Here is a 22,096-nt window from a genome sequence, read left to right on the forward strand (position 1 = left end):
GTCAGAATAAGATCATTTTTATTATTTCATGTCAAATTGCGGTGTGCCTTCAGTCAGTGCAGCAGAATATAAAACAAAATGATAAGGAATAAAATAGTACAGAATTAGATCCCAAATGTATGACAATAAGATGTGGTCAGCTGGTAATCTCCATTTGATGCAGTGCTGAAACACTGATGCCGTTTATAAATTTAAGACTTTGCAAAGAAAGGTTTTCTACTGTTTTCATTGTGGCCAAACAGTCAGGAAATAGTTTTTTCCAACTTAAATGGGATGTCAGCAGCTAGACTGATGGTAGCTGCCAGCAGCATTTTAAGGCAGGAATAAAGCAATCAATAACATCCAGCACATTTAACCCCATTGCAAAGGAAGAGCGGTCCTTCACCACATTCATGGGTCAGATTTAATCGTTTCGGGAGGTGGTGGGGGGGACAGACTCAGATACTACTCATTTAAAGTGACGCAGGTTTATCAATCATTAGCCAATTTAGTCATCATATGACTAAAACTTCAAACGTTTTGGTCATGAACTAATCTGGACAATACAACCAAATGAATGAATGAATGTTCAGTTTTTCATACACACTGCCTGGCCCAAAAGAAATGTCGCAATCTGTATTTCCCTAAGCAAATATGTTTGAGCCCCGTGCTGGATAAATACTGCATGGGTGTTTATCTTTCAGCTGGCAACAAGTTTTTTTAAGGGGTGCTATTATGGTATTTGGAGTTTTCTGAGCTTTTTAGTGTTGAATCCTCATCAGACATGTGAATGGCACTGTCTTTTATCACCTAAACACATGTTTGAGTTTCAGTTTCAGTTCCAGCACGCTCTCCGTTCGGTTTCCATGACAACGAAAAACGCGTCGTTTTAGAGAGTTTTTTTAAGGTTCGGTGATTGGTTACCTTCTACTGGTTAACAAGGGCATGTACAAATACATCAGGCGGGTGGAAAACGTCGTATAAAGTTATTTCCAACGATGGCTGGTGAGTTTACCAAAGAGAGACATCCTGCTGCATTCGTTGCTGTGGGTTGCTGTTTTCCACTTCGTTTTCAGGTTCTGATTCAGGTTCCAACATGTAGGGCTGTATGCTATGTGTTGACATTGTATTTTGTTTTTTTTATTGAGTTCATATTAGCCTAATCCTTCTGTTTATGAGACAATGACGGCGAAAGCAGGTGCGGTGCGCGCTCCCGATGTAGTGCAGTGGCGGGAGGCGGGGCTTAATGCGGAAGCGTCTCAATCCACTCATTTTGCCCACAGGCTGATCTGACAGCCTACAGAGAGGGTCGGTCTGAAGTAAATAAAGCGATTTGTGACAATAACTCGATCAATCCCAGCCCTTCTGGGCTCAGAAATAAAAATAAATTAGCCTGAAATGCACATAATAGTTCCACTTTAAGCTCAGCTGATGCAATGATTAACTTCTCATCTTTTAAACGACGTTGTGCATGAAAAGACGTTGATTAAGAAGGGTAAAACCAATGGGATGTAATAAGCAGAGAAAAAGTCAAACGTGATTGTCGAAACTAAACTGGATTTAGAATTGCCTTACGCATTACCAAAATTTGGAATAATAGTGGGAAGCTGTCATCCAGGAAGAAATGTGGGAGGGAAAAAAGTTTTGGAGGTGATTATTGATCACTTATGTTTTGTGAAATCAAATGGAAGAAAAACAACTGTAGAACTCAGGACTATGTTTTATCGTGAAAGTAAGAACCCTTCCACATGCATAGTGCAAATGAAACTGAAGTGATAGGGACTGAACAGATGTGTAGCCATAAGAAAACCACTAATCAGGAAGAAGAAGAAAAAGGCTTCAGTTTGTTTGAAAGCATAAAGATTGAACCCTGGAGCAATGGAAGAACATCATGTGGTCTGATGAGTCCAAATTGACCCTTTTCCAGAGTGGTGGGTGCAACTGGGTAAGAAGAGAGGCAGATTGAGTGACTCGTGCCCACTGTATGAGTTTTTGGCGACAGTACTATGATCTGGATTTGGTGCAGTTGGTCAGTACAGCAACATTGTGTCCAAAGAATGAGGTCAGCTGATCAATCAAATGACCAGGTTATTCCATCAATGGATTTTTTTTTTCTTTTTTTTTTTCAGTTCTACATTTTTTTTCTATTCCAAAATGACAAAGTCTGGATTCATAGAGTTCAAATTGTGAAAGAGTGGATCAGGAAGCATCAGTTTCACACATCGATTAGCCACTACAGAGTTCAGACCTGAACTCCATTGAAAAGACTTTACACAGCTCCCCCGTGCATTTTTAATTTGATTTTTTTTTTTTTTTTTTTTTTTTTTTTTTTGTTAGTGAGGTCATTTTTTTGACCAGGCAGTGTATTTTTCATTTTCCTACTAAACAGAAAATCAATAGAACATCAGAACATCAGTCCATCTCTGCACCCAGCAATTAAGTCAGTTCTTTGTCTTTTAACACATTTTAAGCAAAATAGTTATACTACACTTAAATATTATACTACATGTAACATGTTTTCATACAAATCTCTATTTGCTTTACGCTGACTTTAATAAACTGGCAGGAAATATAATATATTATTAGGTAATGTATGTAAATCTGTTTTACAACCACTATGAACATGTTATGTGACAGAAAATGAACTGTGAGGTAACATGCTTCATATACCTGTTGAATGACCTACCTTTACAAGTGCTTTTACCTTTCACCAGTAAGAGTGTTGAAATGCTGTGTGGTATGAGAGCTGCAATAGTAATCGCCCCGAGGTGCATTAAAGTGTAAAAGTCTATAGGGTTTTTTGAAGCTGTAGTGCAGCAGGAACTGGCACTCAGTAATAGTGCACATCACCGGCCATTAAGATAGACATGGTTCAATGAGACAGCTGGCAGAAGAGGTCAATCAGAGTAGCAAGCCCTGGTTAAAGAAGCTGCTTGAGGGACATAGCAACTAGTGCAGCTCAAGGGCCATTTGTAGAACAAAGCTCAATGTTCTCCTCCGTATGTACAGACATATTTCTCTACTCCTGCAGCCATGGCCTTACCCTCTGCTCATTTATCATCCACTTCTCTATCCAAGCAGCTTAAGCATCCACTGAATCCAGGGGTCCTAAAGGTTATCTACTGATTATTGCGAGCTATATTTAGCAGGTGCATGGCGTTTGATTAATTACAGTTGAACATAAAGCAACATCTAATATAGCTGGTTTCCACAGTCTGACAAACTTCCTCAAAAATGTGACGTCTCTGTTGTGCTAGACATAAATTTCAGCGTTCTCTGTTTTGATGTCAGTGCAAGTAAAATGAGACAATAGAGAGTAATTTGCCATGAATCTCTTTTAAGAAAAATATATTCATTGATGTGTGGCCCAGGATTGTCTTTCTAATGTTTGGAGAAGGCACCACCCACAGCAGAGTGTTAACACAAGGGAAACAGACTAACAGAACATCTATAAATAGTTTGAGGTTGAGGGCTCTGGGGAAATCTCACAGCCTGAATAACAACTTGTTTTCCTTGTACGTTGTGTGGGACTCGTAAAATATCTTTTGTAACTTTGCTGATAAGGTTTCTGGATTGGATCTAGGAGCATCTGTTGTTGTCCAACCTAATTTAAACTGCTTTGGGCAACTTAGAGATGCAGGAAGGTAGGTATGTGAAACTGGATTTTGGGTCCCAGCTGTCAACATCAGAGTGCATCATGAAATAAGTAAACCCCTCACAGAGTGTAGGGTTTTTCTAGACTGCAGTTGGCCACATCCTTTAGGTGTGTGAGAAGTTTGAATCATTGGTGTGTGGGAGGGGATCTAGGTGGTTGAGCTGTTGATGGCAACCTCTCAGTTTGTTGTCAGGTTTCCCTTTACTGTGAGATAAGATTTATGACTATGAAGCAGGCTGGCTAGAGAGAAATCCTGGCACGCTCAGCTTAGCTTATCTGGATTTCAGCTCCCAGCACAGCTTCACTCCCTGTTGGTTGCAAGTGGGTGACCTTGACAAGAATGTGGCTTATTGTTGTAATAGACACTGTTGCTGTCAACTGACCTCTGGTGAGGGCCAGAGGATGAGGAATGTGAGAAGGGGATAGAAGCCCGAATCAACATGTAGATAGGATTAAGTCCAAATGGATAACTGATAAAGTTGGACTATTCAAACACATTTACAAGGTTAAAGCTGAAACAATCTTGTAAGTATAGCTGCATCAATTGGTTGATGACCCAATTTCAGGTAATGACAATGGAGATGTTATCGCTGTGATATTGTGTAGACAAAACCAAAATAGAAGGTTAAGTCAACAACTAAATTACGAGTTGAAGCGTTTCTTTCCTGAACCAATTAACCATTATGTGTGTTGCTCACAAATTTGTCTGCATGTTGTTGTTTTGTTTTTTTAAAAATTATTTTTGCATCTAAAAAACTCTACATTTAGCACTTTAAGTTCTGTTATGCACTAAAGATCTTGCACTTTTGAGCTACTAAGATTAAACACTGTCCTTCATATGAGTCAGAGATTATTTTTGCTCATGTTGTTACATTAGTGCAGATGCACTCTGCTCAGGCTATCCTTCATATAAGCAGTCAACACATTTTGTCTGCAGTCACCATAAAGAGATATCCAGATTGCTTGGCTTCTGTATGGAGAGCTTTCACTGCTCGTGATGGCAAACAGCCCGCCTCAGCACACTTTCCACCCAACCCCCACCCTGTCAGCAAGCGAACAATACCAGACCTAGTCTCAAAGCAGCTCTCTGAGGCCAGAGAAGAGAGGAAGGAATTAGGTCGACAAGGTCAAACTAAACCAAGACAAGAGGAGAGTGTACCACTCCACCTGCTGTATGTGAACCACTCAACCAAACTGGTATCCAGCCTGCCTGCCAAATGGCTAAGCAGTGCAACTAAGCAGTGCAACTGGTGCCTCCATTTTTAAAAAGAAATGTATAGATCTCTTTTGGAACTGGAATTGCTTTCTGCTGTGATGATAATGTAGTTTTCTCCATCTGTTCATGAGGTTAGTGATCAGAGCGTAATTATGAGAGGTGAATGGATTAGTTCAGACGACATCGAGCATCGCACAGTTAACCGACTTATCTTCTTTAGTTGTGCAGATGTTCAGTAAGCTGGTTAGTTGCGTGATATTATGGCAAAACTGTGTTCTTTTTTTCAATGTTTTTGACTATTTCATCATCGCAGTAGTTGTTGCAGATCGAATTACTCTTGTGCTGTAGATAATGGATGTTTTATGGTTCAAATAACTTTCAAGACATTTTCATGTTAAAGTTTAAGGAACCTGTGGAATATCTCAGTAGTTACTGGACATTAGGGCTGGGAGAAAAAAAATTGTTTCCCATAAAAATGGGGATTTCTTTTGTTTTACAATATAAAATCTTTTGGCCAACTTTTTTTTTTTTTTTCTTTTATCAATTTTAAATATTTATATGTTTAGATGCCAGATGGAAAAAGAGATACCGCTTTTTTCCAGCAGAGGATGATCCATTTCTTTTCGAGAAACTTTCTAGTAACATGGCTTTAAGTGTTTTGGAAAAAAACTTAAACAGAAGACGGAGAATGGCGGACGACTGCAAAAATGCGCAGAAATAAATCCTCCACCATCACATTTTAGGTAAAAAGTGTGGACTCATTTTGAACTTTTAGCTTTGAAAGGAAAAGCAGAGCTGGACGTATGGAAAGCTATTTGCAAACTCTTTAGTGCACATGGTAACATGACTAACATCACTGCCCAAGTAGCAAAACACCATCCTGAGGTAAAGGCATAGCTAACAGTCAAACGTACCGCAGCAACAAGCCAACTTAAACCAGCACTTTTATTTGCAGCTCAAGCTTTTAAAACAGAAGTATTTGTTCAAACAGCTGGTTCAAATATATTGCTGCTAAATGAATCTAAAAACTGACAGTTTTTGTTGTTTTGTTTTTTTTTGTTGTGAAATCTGGCTCATGATAAACTTGCTCATCATGCAACTTTTTCTTGTGTTCTGGTGTTTAAAAAGCAAAGTAAAAATCATCCATTTTTACTTCACAATTTAAATCAAATCAGTACCCAGAGGATCTAATTGAGAGAAAAGCTATACTGGTCAAATGCATTTTATGGTTTTCCCAAAAGTATCCAGGTGGTTTTACTAATCCTCTCCCTTTTCTTTCTGCAACACAAAACTACACAAAGTTAATACACACTTTTTAATATATACTTACAATGTTTTAATCACTGGTTGAGTATGGTGATTGGTTGTCACCTATAAGTTAGACATTTCTGTTTCTTTAATGCTTTGGTGCTTTGATAATTACACTAAAATGTTAAACGTGCTCAACATTAGCATTTTAGCACTGTAACTCAAAAAATGCTTTCTCCTTGACAATATGGAGATGCATTACAAAGAATTGATTTTTTTTTGTTAATACTTGTTTAGTACTTAAAATTACAAAAATTTAGCTCTGCACCAGTTTGCTATTCTCACAAAGAAATTTTAAGCACTCATGCCAGATGCTTGATTTTGCTGTTACAGTTTTATCATGTCGTATAAAATGAAAGGAGTTCTTCCTCTTTGTGTCTTTACTGTGCAAATTAGGCCACTGCTTCATAAGTGAGCAAATTGGTAAGCTCCACTTATCTTGGCTCAGTTCTTTGCCCTGCAGTCCCTTGTGCCTTCTGTCTTTTTATATCACTTTTACTTCCCATCATGTAGCTGGTAGCTGTAGGAGCCGTCTTCTGACTAATGCATGCTGTCCTTTCATCAGCAAGTCTCTACAGGTAAAGCTCTGCGCTCTCATAAGAGATTGCACATTGTCAAGCCTTTGTAGCTCTTTTTTTCCTCCTTCACTCTAATCAAAGGCATTTATAAAGTAGTAGCTCTGATTTGCAGCTTACAGCTATAATGTGTCACTTTGAAATACTATCAAATTTTTATCACTGCTAAAATTTGCATAAATGTGAAAGCATTGCGTGTTTTTCTAACAGCTTGGCTGTAATTCACAACTGTTCAGAGCTGTGAGACAGAAGTTTACTCTCTATAAAACCATTAGCTTGACAGACATTATTAATGGTTTTACTACCAAACACAACATAGGGGTAGTGTTGAGCCATTTAAATGAGCTGATAAGTGTCAGAAATGTGGACTTAACAATTTTCCAGTTACGTGTTTGAAGCTTGTTTTAACAGAAAATATAGATGTTTTGCTTGCTAAACTGTCGTATAAAATATCTCTTTATGTACAAGTAAAGTCACACAGCAAATGGTTTTATTTGTCAGATGTTAACCGCTTAGATAGCTTAGATCCTGTCTTGCTCATTATAGCTCCAAAGAGATGGTAGGTTGCGGGTGACTGACTTCATCACAGCTTAGTTTCCTCTCTGTATTATTTATGTGTGCTTATGCTTTCCTGAAAGCACAATTAGCAGCTAAAACTGAGAGGAGTTGCCTAGAAACTGAGTGCCTTTTGGCAGCTGGTGGTCTGCATTAGATGTCAGGTGTCGGTTTGTATTTTCCTCTCTCTGTCTGTGATTACTCTGAGCTTCAAAGAAAATGACAGTGTGGTTTAAGAAGAGGAAGTGTGCAGTGTTTGAAAACAATCACCAAGCATTCACAACTTGAAACAGTCATATTTACATCCTTTCTTTTTTGTGTATGTATGTGTGTGCGCTCCCCCCAGGCAACATTGAATGTTGTAGCTATTAAATTACATTAAGCTTGAACATTTATCTGCATTTGTCTCATAATGATGATGAGCTTTTTTTGTGCTTTCACTAATCTATATCTCAGCTGTCGGGAATGGTTAAAATCCACACATAGCTGTTCTTTAAACTTCAGTAGAATAAACTTCCAAATTCTTACATTTTTCTTTATGACAGCCAGATTGAGGAGCTTTGGTCCCTTTCAAACATTTCTTAATCTATAGTGTTGAAGGTATCCTCCATAAGAACCAGAAAGAAGTGCAAGAATAGTATCTTTTCTGGCCTTCACCATCAGTAACTCACCAATGATTTGTGCAGGGTGTGCTGAAGAGTCCCAACAACATCATTGAAGCAGGAATATTAAACTTTGCCAACTAAGGGCACCAAAGCAGGATTCCTTTATATACTGTAGGGGAAAAAAAGGGAACACATAATCATTTTGTGACTCAAAATCACTCCCAATTCAGTTCCAGTGAGGAAGAAACCATGATTGTGGATCAGAGACAAAATTGGAAATCAGAGGCAATCAGCAACTTAAGTCCCTATAAAAAAATGGTCATGATCCGGGTGCTGTCTCCTTCTTCCCTGGTTGATTTTTGATCACGTTTGCACTTTGCTTGTGCCCTGGCTGATGTATGCAACCTGCAGAAATTACACAGGTAGTACAGCTCATCCAGGATGGCACAACAATGTGTGCTGTGGCAAGAGGGTTTGCTGTGTCTAACAGCACAGTGTGAAGAGGAAGGAGGCAGTACCATGAGCCAGACCAGTTTAACCAGAAAGAACAGTCAGAAACAGACTTCATCAGGGTGATATGAGGGCCTGACGTCCAAAAATGGGACCTGTGCTCACAGCCTAACACCATGCTGCCTCATTGGCTTTTGCCAGACAACACCAGGATTGTTTGGGCATATGTGAGGGAGTCTAAAGATGCCATGGAGAACATTCTGCTGCCTTCAGCATCTTCTGGCATGACCCGTTTTGTAGTGGCTCAGCGATTGTCTGGAGACGCATATCCTCAGTGGGCTGCAGACTTCCAAATGCTTGGCAGAGGTACCCAGACCTCCCATTTGGTACCACGATAAGGTCCTTAGACCCATTGTCAGACCACATTCTACTGCAGTGGAACCTAGGTTCCCGCAGATGCATAGTAATGCTCGGCCTCATGTGGCTGGTGTGTGTTAGGAGTTCCTGTATGATAAGATCGTTGATGCTCCAAACTGGCCTGCCGGTTCACCAGACCTAAATCCTATAGAGCACCTCTGGGACACGATATCCTGTTCCATTCACTGCCATTACTTTGCACCACAGACTGTGCAGGCCAGGGGTTGATACCCCGGCTTAGGTCTGAGAGGAGATCCCTCAGGAGAACATCCATTGTCTCATCAGGAGCACCCTCAGATGTTGTCGGGAGTGCATACAGGCTCATGGAGGCCACACACATTACTGAACTTCTTAGATCGTTTTGAGGAATTTCCACACAAGTTGGGTCATCCCATCATCTGATCTTTCCACTTTTTTTTACGTTTGTTCTACATCCAGACCTCCACGTGTTCATGATTTTGACTTCCACTGATCATTATTTGGGATAATCATTATTGTTTTGAAGGGTGTATTTTATAACAGCTGCATGTCAAAAAGAATTCTAATTTCTCTTTTCCAGAAAGATGTTTTCTTCTTTCTTTTTTTTAGGAAATATTTTTATCAATCTCAAATGTGCAAACTTGTTTATGATTAAACAGTTGCATCATTTAGATTTTCAGGCAGATTATCACTTAGCTACGATTCAATAAACATTAATTCAACTCAGACATCTAAATTGTGACTTTAGTTTTGCAGTTAGAAGAGGTATATAGCAATGAAGCAGATCATAATGATGTCCTGTAATTTAGCTTTGAGCAAACAAACATTTCTTACATTTGTCAACATTATCTGCCGTAGATCAACCATTTTCAGTGTTTATACACTGTAACAAATGTTGGAGTGAAAATGAAAAATTTCACAGGTGATTTTGCATCTATTATCGCTTCAGTGATCAACAGAAGCATGTTAACAGACAGGTTGAGTTAACCACATGCTCCAGTGCCCTGAAGCATGCTTACACATGTTAGCATAATGTGACTTTTGTACAGTGTTGTTGCTGTGAATTATTTAGATTTCACAGACTTGCTGGTTTAGTTCTAACCACCACCAGAACGTTAGTTTCCCCAGTTATTCCTCTTATGTTTATTAAAGAATCCAATGATAGTATGGTAACCCACATCTTCAGTTAGTTCACTGACCCTGTTTTCATTATCTGATGGGACATCACATTTTTGTTCAAGTTGCTTTGTGGCCAGCTACCAAACTGGTCCTTGAAAAGAATGAGAAGGCAAAAAAATGGTGCTCATCTTATTGCAGACACTAAACACAGGAAAAAAAGCCCCAGAAAAAATGTGATTGCATGGTTTAGCAGTGATGCGCATTGAACCGCTGCTGGAGACATGATTCTCTGTGACCTGCAGCAGCAGTCTTGTAGAAACGGGTAAACCATGACCAGAACATTTATTATAAACCCATGTTAAACATGAGGTTTGTGTGCAAGAATAATTTCAGCTCTGTCTGTTGTTACGGATGACTCATGACCATTTTAGAAACTGGATCCGTGTTCCACATGACAAGATTGCATTAAAGTTAATCCACTGCATAGGGTTTTTTTTTTTTTTTTTTTAAAATAAACGTAAACTGAACTAGACAAATGTTTTGGGGTTCTTTCAGCCCTCTAATCAGCCTTAAAACAAGAACTGGCCTGAGGCTGCCCTAAATTGTCTTTTAGTTTCTATATTAAAATGTTTCAGTGAAGGAATCATTCAGTGCTTCATTTGCAGTTGGTGGTTGTTTCTTTCCCCATGTTCCTTAATATAAAGTAGCAGGTAAGGATGGAGTTTAAAACAATTGTTGACAGTGGAAAAAAACATTAATGGTGATAACTAATAATACAATACAAAGACCAATAAAACATAACTGTAATTAAAAAAGATTATTAGAAATAGGTGAAGTGAAACTGAGTGGTTCCACGTATAGCTTTAATGTTGTGTGTCTTTCTCCACCTTGGCTGTCTTTTTCTCCTCCTTGTGTATCTGTGGCATCTTCTTAGCCACTGAATGTTGGGATTACACTAGCTGCGTTTCCATTACATTTTTTCACAAAATAAAAGTGATATTTGTACATTTTGACAACAATTGCAATTTGCGGGTGTTTCCATTGACCAGTGTTTAGCGCATTAGCCTCAAGCCTCGTAAAATCTTGTTATTCTCGCGAGATTTTATGAAGACTGCGGTTAATGCAAAGTAGGCACGTAGTGTTATTTTGGGGTTTTCTGCTTGCTGTGGAGAATTTGCTACAGCTTTTTTAAGCTTTTCTCCGTAATTTTATTTTCTAAAGCTCTTAAATTTGCTGTTTTTTTTGTTCCACACCGCGCCATCAATACCAGGAACGAACAGGTCACGACCCCCTACGTCATGTCCAAGGACACGTAAATGCAAAAAAAGTGTTTACTCTTTTGCAATGTTTCTATATGTTTGGGAGCTGTATGATCTCTGTTCAGCTTCAGTTGTCAACACAGTGCTTTAATGGACCAGATTTACTGTGTAGATGTTCTTGTTCAGATGTCTGTGAGTTTGTTTAGAAAAGCTGTGTGGAATTGATTTTAGATCTGAAATAATAAATTAATCAGCTCAAATCGCCAAGCTGCAATGTTGTGAGTCATTATTGTTTTTCTTACGAGTTTCCCATATCTGACTATATTGTGGGATAGAGTAATAGATTCAAGGCATCATTTGGCCTGCTGTTAATGGTTCTTCATCTGCCACGCAAGTACAACCAGACAGGTGTCTCAGTATGACACTTTGGCGCAATCCTTTTTCGTAATCCTCATCTGAGCTCGGTGCTCAGTTTCTTAATCCCAAGTCTAATAAACAAGTTAAAGCCGATGTCGACGTGTCCAGTTAAAAGTACAACACGCATCCATCTGCTGCTGCTGAGCTATTAGGTGATCACTGATAATCCAGGCTGCGTTCCCCCTCAGTCAGCACTCTAGTTATATGTACCACCAGTCCAAGATTTACAGGATTTTTGTCACCGCGTTAAACGTTATTTTTTCCCCCAGTGTGGCTTTCTCAGGGAGCTGGCGTAAGATTTCAGTTAAAAAGAAAAAAAAAAAGGAAAAAAAAGATTGCGTGACACTGAGGGAATGTGGTTTTCAGAACCCTTCTGTAAAGTCTTGCAAGTAGGGAAGAAATCTTGGAATTTGGCATCAACTGAGCGTTGGGGTAAAGCCTTGTAATCTGACAAGTTCTTTACTTGTGGTTTTTTGAAACCCCGAACAAGACGTCAAGCATTTCACTGTGCATGTGTGCGTGCGTTCGCCCTGCAGCACCAGACTGAAAGTCCTTTTGTTCAGTAACAAACAAAAATACAGCAGACTCTTCATGCACGCTGTAAACTGGGTCCATTTCTTTTGGTGTTCTACTAATTCATTTGAACCGTTTCCTTATCAGCGGCTGGCTTTAGTGTGTCTTAACGTCAGGCTGGCTTCTAATTATTTTAATTCTATAACTTGAGATAATTCCCTTTCCCCTGCTTTGTAACACAAATTGAGTGGAAAAAGTCAAAGCACATCGCAGCAAGGTTATACTTAATTTGAAAATGTAAGATATCATGGTGAAATTCATCAGCTCATTAATGGAAACAATTAATCTTAAGAATTTTGAAAAACATTGCTCTTGGGATCATTGGCATTTAGGGTTTATAATGGTTTATAAATGGTATAGTGATTTAAAAGCTTCTGTTACCAGCACTGTACTCAGAAACCAGGACAATCCTTGAACTACTTTCTTTACTTTTAATCTCTATTTTCCCCTAATTAATGATCAGTTCTTATAATTAGCCACTTGTCATTTTAAGTCTGACTTGACTGCAGCGATTTGGGCAAAACCATAATGTATAGAAAATAAACATAAGTAATGCAGGGTGTCACAATTAGATGTTTTGCAACGTCTGCACAGTGAAAACAAGGTTGCACCACATCCACATCTTGCTGCTTGGATTGCTTTCTCGTCCTGCACGAGTTGTAGAGGCGCCATGTTGGAATGTTTCCTTATTTTCCTTCTTTCAGTGTTTGTTTCAAACAGCAGATATTCTGGTCAAGGACACCTGGAAACCAAAGCTAGCTGGATTTTTTTGTTGTTTGTTTATTTATATCTTTCTGTTTCTAATTTTTCTACTCGGGTTCAACAGAAATGTTGAAAAACATTGTTATGATGTTGTTCAGAAAAAGAAGTGTCCCAGGTCCAGGTAGCAGTCCTGTGGCCTTTTTCCTTTGTGTTCTGTGAAAGAAATGCAGTTAATATGCAGTATTTATTTGTTGACAGAGCATGTCGTTGAAATGGGTTTACTTCAGGGAGTGTTCATGTGTTTTTACACATTTATAGAGTTGTGAAATTACATGATCATGATAATTGTAAAATCCTAGTAGTATGAAGACAACCTAAAACTCTGACATCCCTATGGTTGTCCAAGACTGGATACTGTATCTTTACAAATACATAATGGACTCAGAGGCAAACCAACACCTTTTCTGAGTCCGGCAATAAATGTGGAAGTTGTCAGCAAAAGAACGAGATGGCTGACAGAGAAGTCTGATCATGTGGAAGGAGATTAGTTTTAGGCTGTAATTAGGTGGGCTCATTTTGGTCACAAACGACGTCCAAATTGTCAGCATAGATGGTTTGAGTAGTTGTTGAGCCTGTTTGGTGGAGGCTCTGAATGAACGTGTTTGCACATTTCACCGTTCGCTGTCTCTCAGGAGGAAGTGTTGTTGTGGGTTTTGTCTGTGGTCCAGAAACAGTGCGGTGACAGCTCAGGTGATTACCTGTCCCGTCTCATTCGCTCAGCTAGCCTGTGGTTTGGCCACGTCACGCATGGAAAACTGACACATACTGATTACGACGCTGTTAGCCTCGACTCTCTTGCTCTTGACACATTAATTTGCTCTTCCACTGAGCAGGGGAAGAATCGGGCCAACCTCGCTGGTATCAGTAAACCATAAATTGCAGATTCTGTGATGACAAGTTTTGAGCTAATATAACGTTCCAACAAAGACTAATGTTTGGTTTTTCAAAGCACTCAGTTCTCAGATTCAGATTTTTGTGATTGATGTTTATAATACAGAAAAAAAAAGAAAGTCAGTGTTTATTTACACTGAGTTATATATTTTAAATAAGAATGAATAAAACCTTCAAAGTTCCCTGCATCACTGATGTTGATAAAAATTGAACATACTGAAAAAAGACCTAAAGTAGCTGTAACTTGAGGATTTTTGCATCTTTCTTCACATAAATGTTCAACTGACTTTAAATATTGACATTTGTATTTTCTCTTGTTTTATTGGGTGGTGGAGATGAACAAAACCCACGTAATAATACGATTTGTATGTTATGTAGTAATTACCTACTAGTGTGTTGCCATAGCCTTAGCAGCAGCACTAGATAGATCCATGCATTGATTTTTGAAGATACTTGACGAAAAAAGGCTAGATTTATTGTCTGAGCACCACAAATCTGATTTCCCTGCCAGTTCTTTTAGTAAAAGTTGAGTGATCATCTCATGGGGAGAGATTTTCTCTCACAACATCCAGTAAGGCTGCCAGCAGAGGCATTAGGACGGATAAAGTATATTTAACGTTTTAGGCATTTGATTCTGCACCAAAGTGCCCTACATTGTTCTGACCTCCGTATTTTTCAGCAAGAAGTGATTTTAGTTCACCACATCATACACAGTTTGGAACAGTGAGGAGATTAGAACAATTATTTAAAAGCGTAACAAGCTTATAATCCAATGTGTCAGTTGTTGTTTTGTCTTCTGAGCTTAATTGGATCCAGCACTGGCAGTGTATTCCACAACACTGAGTGGTTTATGCCCAATTAATAAATGTGCGTTGTTGGCTGCACCGTGGCATTCCTCCTGCAGTTCAGTGCTGATGATTGGGAGCGTTTTAATGCCGACTGTCTTGAATAAAGAGCACTAAGCCTGGTGTCATTGTGGACCTTAAATCAGCATGAGCACTCCTCTTCCCATCTCTCCTCCACCTACATGCTTTTTCTGCCTCCAGTTCTCTCTTGTGCCCTCCCGCCCCGAGTTGCTCACATTGCCTCCTTCCTTGGCTGTCCTTTTTATTTTCCACATAACCTCATTGCTGTCACAATGTGTCAGAACAGGTGAAATCAATTACTGACCCTCAGCAGCTCGCTCCCTTACCACAACTAGCTCTTTAATTGAGGGAATTAATGAGTGATAAGTCTGTGAGATGATTTAGTGTCATGGATCTCACTCTGCTGTGTGCTAGCGAGGAAAAACTGGGGGAGGGATTGTTTGGCCGACCCTGCATATCTAATTCTGTCCCTCCACAGGGGAAGTCGGGGTAGTTCACATTCCCTCTCTGCCTTCTAGCCACCTCTAAGGTTGCAGAGAAAGGTTGAGGATAGACAAAATTGTACACTGCAGCACTAACTGCTGCATTGGCCTTTCTCTGTTGGGGGGGGGGGGGAGAGAGCTTTCAGGGGCCACTGAAATACCAGAAAGTCTCTCATGTGCTCAGCGTTGGGTTCACTTCCTCTCGTTGTGGCATCCGTTGGCTGAATCTCAGCGTCGACTCTTGTCATGTTCATAAAGAGGATCGGAACGGTCTTGTGTTTTCTTTCATTCTCATCCCTCTCTCCTTCGTCCTTCACAGATGGAATCTCCTGTCTCCACGCCAGCTCCTCCCCCCCTCCACCTCCTGGCCACAGTAGGCAACAGTGACATTGCCTCACCATGTGAACAGATAATGGTGCGCACACGCAGTGTGGCTGTGAACACATCCGACGTGGCCCTGGCGACTGAACCTGAGTGCTTGGGACCCTGCGAGCCCGGTACCAGCGTCAACCTCGAAGGCATCGTGTGGCAGGAAACCGAGGATGGTAAGAGAAGCGGTTTGACATGCTGTTTAGAAAATCTTTTTCTGTGTGAAACATACGAGTCCAGGATTTCAGCACAAAAGGAATAGAGTTGGAACATATGGTGTAGTTGGAGTTTTTCCCTTTATGTACATTGTCAGTGTGGTTGTGTGGTTAAGACATCAAAGAAGTTTTTTTGCAAGGCTTTATTTAAGCCTGTGTCGTTTAAAAAATCATCATCTTGCCTTCATTAGCATACATTTTTTTGCCAGCTAAAATATAATTGGATATACTCAGATTGCCTCAGGAAATGATGGTGGTACCAATTTGTGCTTGAACAGCACACATGCTGCATAATTTTGCCAAGAAGAATAGCAGTTGGCAGCTAGTTCTTAGGTGGCCTTGATTTGTTTTTGGGGTTTTTTTTGGTTGTTTTTTTTTTTTTTTTGCTTGGGAGTTCTCAGTTGGGAATTTGTTTCACAGAGATATCTGCTCAACAACATCATGCCTCATAACAAAGCACTTTTTTTTTTGCTAATCTGCCAGTAGGGAATAGAGTTGGCTCATCTCCTGCAATGCAGTCCGAGTGAAATCTTAGGCACTCAGTTTTCCCCTCTTTGATCGAAAGCACGTTCAGCTTATTTAATTTAAAGATGTATCACTATCAGTTTCTGCAGGATCTGAAAAACGACCCCCCTTTTTTTTCCTGTTGTGTATGTGAAATAATGCAAATAGTGAATCTTCAAAGCAGCTTGCGCTCTGTCGCTCTGCGGGCATGCTGAGTACAAATCGCCCACACATCCACTGTGCTGCTTGTTGGTTCATTTTGAAGAACTAAACAGGGGAAGGAAAAAAAAGGTCCCTGCCTCATCAACATTCGCAAAGCACGGTCCCTGCCACCGGGTGCCCCCTCCCCCCCTCTTTCCTTATTTTGATTTTTGCTCCAGCTCTGAGCTGTCTGATTCCTCCTGTTCTTCTCTGTATTGCAGTTCTTTTCTGTTACCAAGCATCCAGCCAGTCACCTCTTGACTCTGTTTCCAGGCAAACTGGGAGAGAGTGAGTGCATGGTGAGGGGTAGAGGCAGGGGGTGGAGGGCTGGGTTGTGGTAGACAAGGCCACTTCTGTTAGTGACACAAACATGGCTGAGAGCCAACACCAGGACTATGTTGTGCTCCCTCATTCTCTGCCTCCCACAGAGTGATTGAGCTTCCCTCTTACCCTACCCCCACCCAACCCCTTCCCTTTTCCCAACCAAGTCTGCCCTTTGCCTGCACACACAAGCTGGTATTTGGGCGTTAAGAGGTAGTGGTTTGGTCTGGTGGAGCTGTGTTTTCCTCTGATTCTGCGCTGTCTGGCTCGGTAGGGAGGAGGATGATGGGTGCTTTAGAGTGGTTTTAAAAGTGGTGAGGTGGACGGAAAAGGGGGGAGGGGGGTGCAAGAAGAGTAAGTGGGGGGCACTCTGCAGGTGTAGCATACAGGTTGTTATGGCTGTCAGAGCTTTTCAGATCAGTGGGGTAAGATTACAACTGCACTCACCGAAGGCTGCTCTGTTTTTTATCTCAGAGAACTTGTCAGGCAGATGTAGGTCCTTTTTCAATGTTTTTATACTTGATTTGAAATGTTTCGCGAAGAGGTTGATGGAAAAAGTCACATTTAGGTGTTCAGTTCAGGGTTCGGCTATTTTATTTAGAAAGAATAAACACTGTCGATACCATGAAAGAACAATTATATTTAAAACTTCCCATTTCTATATAAACTGGACATAGTTTTCCTTTGAAGTACTACTTGAGGTTTTGGTGCAGCAGTAGACGGTCATTTTCAAATTTCCATATCAAATAAATGTAGTATATGCGACTGCCGTCTTTATCTGGATCTCGTTTAAACAAACTAATTTTAATAATTGGTTTCTGTCGCTGCAAGTTGTTGACAATACGTGAGGATATTTATAAGTTGTAGTGTTAACAATAGATGCTGACAGTGTGCAAATAAGAGGAACATGAAAAGCCAAAGACCATTGAAGCAAGAAAAAGTTCTCTCATGAAACTTGTTCATTTAAAAAAAGAAAAAAAATTGTTGCAGGTAAAGCTAGCCCTAAAAGAATTAATTTATTAATGTTAAGCAGTTTTTAAAAAAAAAAATATATATATAAAGTGTCAGCAAATGCCTGAGCAAACAAAGCCAATTAATATATTACAGGCAAATCAGGGTGCAGGGTGTTGTTTCTATGGAAATAAAGAGACAAAACGTCATACTGTCACTTTTAAGTTAAAATGATCATTTTAAATGAACTCAGGGGTGTCCAGCTCCGGTCCTTAAGAACCACAATTCTGTAGGTTTTCCATTTATTCCAGCTTTAACACACTGGACTCAAATGAATCGGTCCTTGTGCAGAATTTCATCGGCTGTTGGATCCATTTAATGTGAGCCAAGTGCGTTGGAGCAGGGCTGCAGGACAACAACCCTTAAGGACTGATTTTGAATATCCCTGCATTAACTGGCTACCTTTATGCATGGGTAGCTTGGTGCTAACATACACAAAGCATTGTTTGTTGCATTGTATCGCAAACCTGCATGTTTGTTAAATGGGTTTATCATACTATATATGAACCATCAGCGGCTCCGACTCCCATGATCAGCAAAGGCTACAGAAAAAATCTGGCAAAGGTTGACAACTCTACCTTGTATATAGTAAACCTACCATGACCGTGGATTAATTGGAAAATTATATTAAAAAACCCAACAAATTTCAAGTAATTTGTAATAAGAAATACAGATGTTTGTTGTGTTTCTGTGTAGTGACCACTGTACCTTTCATGTAATAACACTGTTGCATGTCCACCTTCCAAACACACTGTGCAGCTCAGGTTATTAACTCAAAGCCAAGCAATAGAAATGCACCATTTCTTTTAAAAAGCGTTTTTAAAGTCTGCTACAGTTTAAGCTTAATATAAGAGTGAAGCTAAAATGTTTAAAAACTGCAGTTATGAAAATGGCTCAGGATGTTCCTGTGTGACACAGCAGCTCGTTGGCTCCAGACAAAACTAGATTTCACTGGGCTGTTTTTATTAAGATCAAGTGTGTCATGCCGTCTCTGAATTTTTACGAGGGATGTAATCTTCCGTTTTAGGTGTCACATAAACAGTAAAATCAGTGTTGTTTGGAGACAAAAGTGCCACTGGACGGGTTTTTGCAGTAAGCCGTTCTCAATCCCGTCCATTGTATTCCATTTTGCACACTACATTTAACAGCACAAAGATGTGCACTGTAATCCTTTCACATCATTTTAATGGTGCGAGACCGAAAAACTCACTGGGTGTTTTTGGGGTTTTTTTCTCCCCCCTTTTTTTTTTTTTATTTAAAAAGATCTCGTTGCTGTTTGCATCACACAACACTTCTCATCTGCTGTGCCCTAAGAGGTTTATAAACGTAGAAATCTCACACTGAGTGGCAACTGAACAAATGAGAAGCAACTCAAGTAAATCCACTCAGACGACCAGGGAAGCACAACAAGCTGAGGCCCCAAAGACATCGTAGAGGCATCCTGATTAGCACTGAAGTTAAGCAGTCCCCCACCTCTCCTCATGACATGTCTCATACAGTGTTGTTTAGGCATTTAAGCACTATGTGTGCGCGTATCATTTAGCATGCCAACCAACAGCTGCTTCATCACCTCCGCCTTTCGGCTTTGTGGGAGTAAATGAACAACAGGCTCCCAGTAATTGTCTGCGCCTCACCCGACTCGCCGAGTGCCAGGGAGGGAAACAGATGAGGAAGAAGCCAGCAACAAATAACAAAAAGCGATCTCAGAAGCTGCTGCACCTTTGGTCAGAGCTGACAAGATTCTTGGCTGATGAGGATAAATAAATATTTCATCCCCAGCAATCTGTGGCTTTGAGCACAGATGTTGCCAAATCTGGATAACAACAAGATTTAAATAGAAGCCTGCATGAATCACAGGCTCTCTGAATGAACAAAATAACCCGCATATCTTTTAAAAAATGGATAATGTGATGCATGTAGACCTGTGTAGGAGAAAAAAGTGTCACACTGTCAGTCAGGGGGTAAGTGAAGCATAGATAGGAGGAGGAGGTGGGGGTTAGATCTGTGGTATTTTAAGGCCCGGCGCTGACACAAATCCCCTCAGCACAGACGAAGCAGTGGCAGCTCCCAGGGTCGTGTCGGCAGAACGATGGGCCAACCCCTCCCAGGCCAGGCTTAGCATGCTGATACCTCCAAATGCCATCTCCGAAATGCAGGAGAAGTTTATTACTCTTGAAACGCAGCCCAGAACGCCTTGGCTCCTGCTCCAGGGCAGAGGGAACACAGAGGGGGCCCCTTTAGCCAAACACTGCAGCACCATGCCAGTGACACACACACACACACACACACACACACACATCCTCCAGTTCACAGCAGGCTATTCCCCAAGCAGGTTCCACTGCTTCTTAAGCTCTTAAATAGATAAATAATACAGGCTGTTTGTGATAAATGTTTGTCTCATGGATTATTTATGCAACACAGATCACGGCAACATCACAAGTATGAGCTTTAGCACACAAGTTAAAAGCTGTTTGGCATCTGCAAAGACAAGAGGTCAGTGTGAAACGGATATTCCTCTATAAACATTTGAGGTTTTTTTTTCCCAACCTCTCTGTTTCTTCAACCCTGTCAGAGTACTGAGGAGGAGAATACTGTATGAAAGGAGTACTTGGCTCTGTAACTCACTTGCAAGTTATGCTTCCTTGCTCCTTTGAAGACCACCTGTCAGTGGCCTCATTGAAATGTTTTTACAGAGGCGAGCGGTGACTGCTTTCTGTGAACTTGCTGTAGAAACTGTCCTTGAAATTAGAGCGAGCGTTGTCAGGAGGCTTGTAGCTGTCGGCCAGGCCAATGAGCGAGGAGAAGACTGAGTGAAAAATCAATCACAGGAGACCAATTTCTGTTCACCGAGGAGGACGGATGTTCAAGAAAAGAGCAAAAGTGATGCCACTTTTTTCTTTTTCTTTTTTTTTTTTTGTTAAATCCTCACAATGTGGATTTTTTATTTTCCAGTTACTCAGCCATGTTTCTTTCCAGCAAGCGAAGTCTTTACCTCCCTAAATGCAGCTGAAATGACAATCTTAAATGTTCAGATAATGAAGGATCATTGTTCCTCGGGGAGAAAGCTTGATTTGTTAGTCACACATTCAGTCCCTGTGGTGGTGTTGGCAAGATGGCGCTGGAATGAAAAATCTCATAAAGGAGACACTGGTCCCCATTCTTCCCAGTTGACAACTGCATTTTTTTTCCAAGCACTTAAACAGTCTTGAAATATAAATCATATGCCTGAAGGAATTGCCGACTTTGCCAGCGGTTGTCACAAGATATCATGTTTTCTATATAGAAGTCAAAGACAGGGCGACTAATGCGCCTTTGGCAGAGCCGTCCCTTAATCTCGGCACCATCTCCTTTAAGCAGAAACACCAGAGGGGTTGTTTTAACAAGAGATTGTAGATTTACCCACATGACATTTAAGGAAACTGCTCCCTGCCTCAGTGCAAATGATTTACAGGAATAAGTATGCATACAGCTGGTAGAAATGTCAAATATTTATTTTTTGGTCATAACTAAAATGACAGACTGCAGGGTTGTTGTTTTTTTTCATGTACTTCCTCTGTATGTGCGTGAGCAGATTTCTGTGTTGGAAGAAACTGCTGCATGCAGCTGATAATGCGGGACGGTGTAGAAGGCATACTAATGCTCCCTTCCATTGCCTCAATGGTATGAGAGAGCTGACCTTCTCACAGGCTGTTATTTCTTGTCAGTGAGGGTGACTTCACACTTTTACCCCCTTTTTTTTTTTTCTTTTCAAAAGCCAGAATGTAGCCTGAACTTTTTAGATGTGGCTCGTTGGAACACACTGTCAACCCAGCTCCAAGCCTCAGTAGTCTCTCTTTTCTCCTCTTAAACTAAGGTCTGTGTGTTTACTTGTGTTTTTTTTTTTTTTTTTTTTTTTTTTTTAAACAATCTTCATTTTCATGTCCTTGTTCTGGACTTGGAATGTAGTGCTTTTGGGCAGCACTTTGTTAGGATTGATCAGTTGCATTTTCATGGTCATTGACCTGAGAGAATGGCAGCTGTACAGTTAAGCTATTGTGTTACAGCAAAACTGAGTTTTTCTTTTACCTTCCTGTCTACAGTGAAAATGAGTGCATCTCTTCTTGTGTAAGCTGACAGCTGGGATCATCTTGTTTCTACATTTAAGCAAATATTTAGCAGAACGTACCACTTTTTGGTTGAAAATTAAATCTGTGCTGGCATGCTGGACCTCAGTCAGCTGGTTAGCCTGATAAGTCATGCTGTGTTTTTTTTTTTTTGTTTGGTTTTTTTTTTTTAAATGATGTGTTCATAGCTTCTCAAGACTTCACATTTTGGTGTCTTGATGGCATTACAAAAACCAAACCAACCATGCCTGAACTGGTGACCAC

At 40.3% G+C, this 22,096-nt stretch overlaps 1 protein-coding gene across 1 annotated transcript in view; it reads left to right on the plus strand.

Moving 5' to 3' along the window:
* Nucleotides 1-22,096, plus strand: part of znf609b (zinc finger protein 609b) — a gene marked incomplete at its 5' end in the record, with an annotated part of 57,751 nt that overhangs the window by 18,241 nt on the left and 17,414 nt on the right. The window contains one exon of the mRNA XM_079254276.1: nucleotides 15,428-15,653. Within this exon, the coding sequence (XP_079110402.1) occupies nucleotides 15,428-15,653 (226 nt within the window). The remainder of the gene's footprint in view (nucleotides 1-15,427; nucleotides 15,654-22,096) is intronic.

This window comes from Telmatherina bonti (assembly GCF_933228915.1).
Source record: "Telmatherina bonti genome assembly, chromosome: 1".
NCBI classification, from domain to species: Eukaryota; Metazoa; Chordata; class Actinopteri; order Atheriniformes; family Telmatherinidae; genus Telmatherina; species Telmatherina bonti.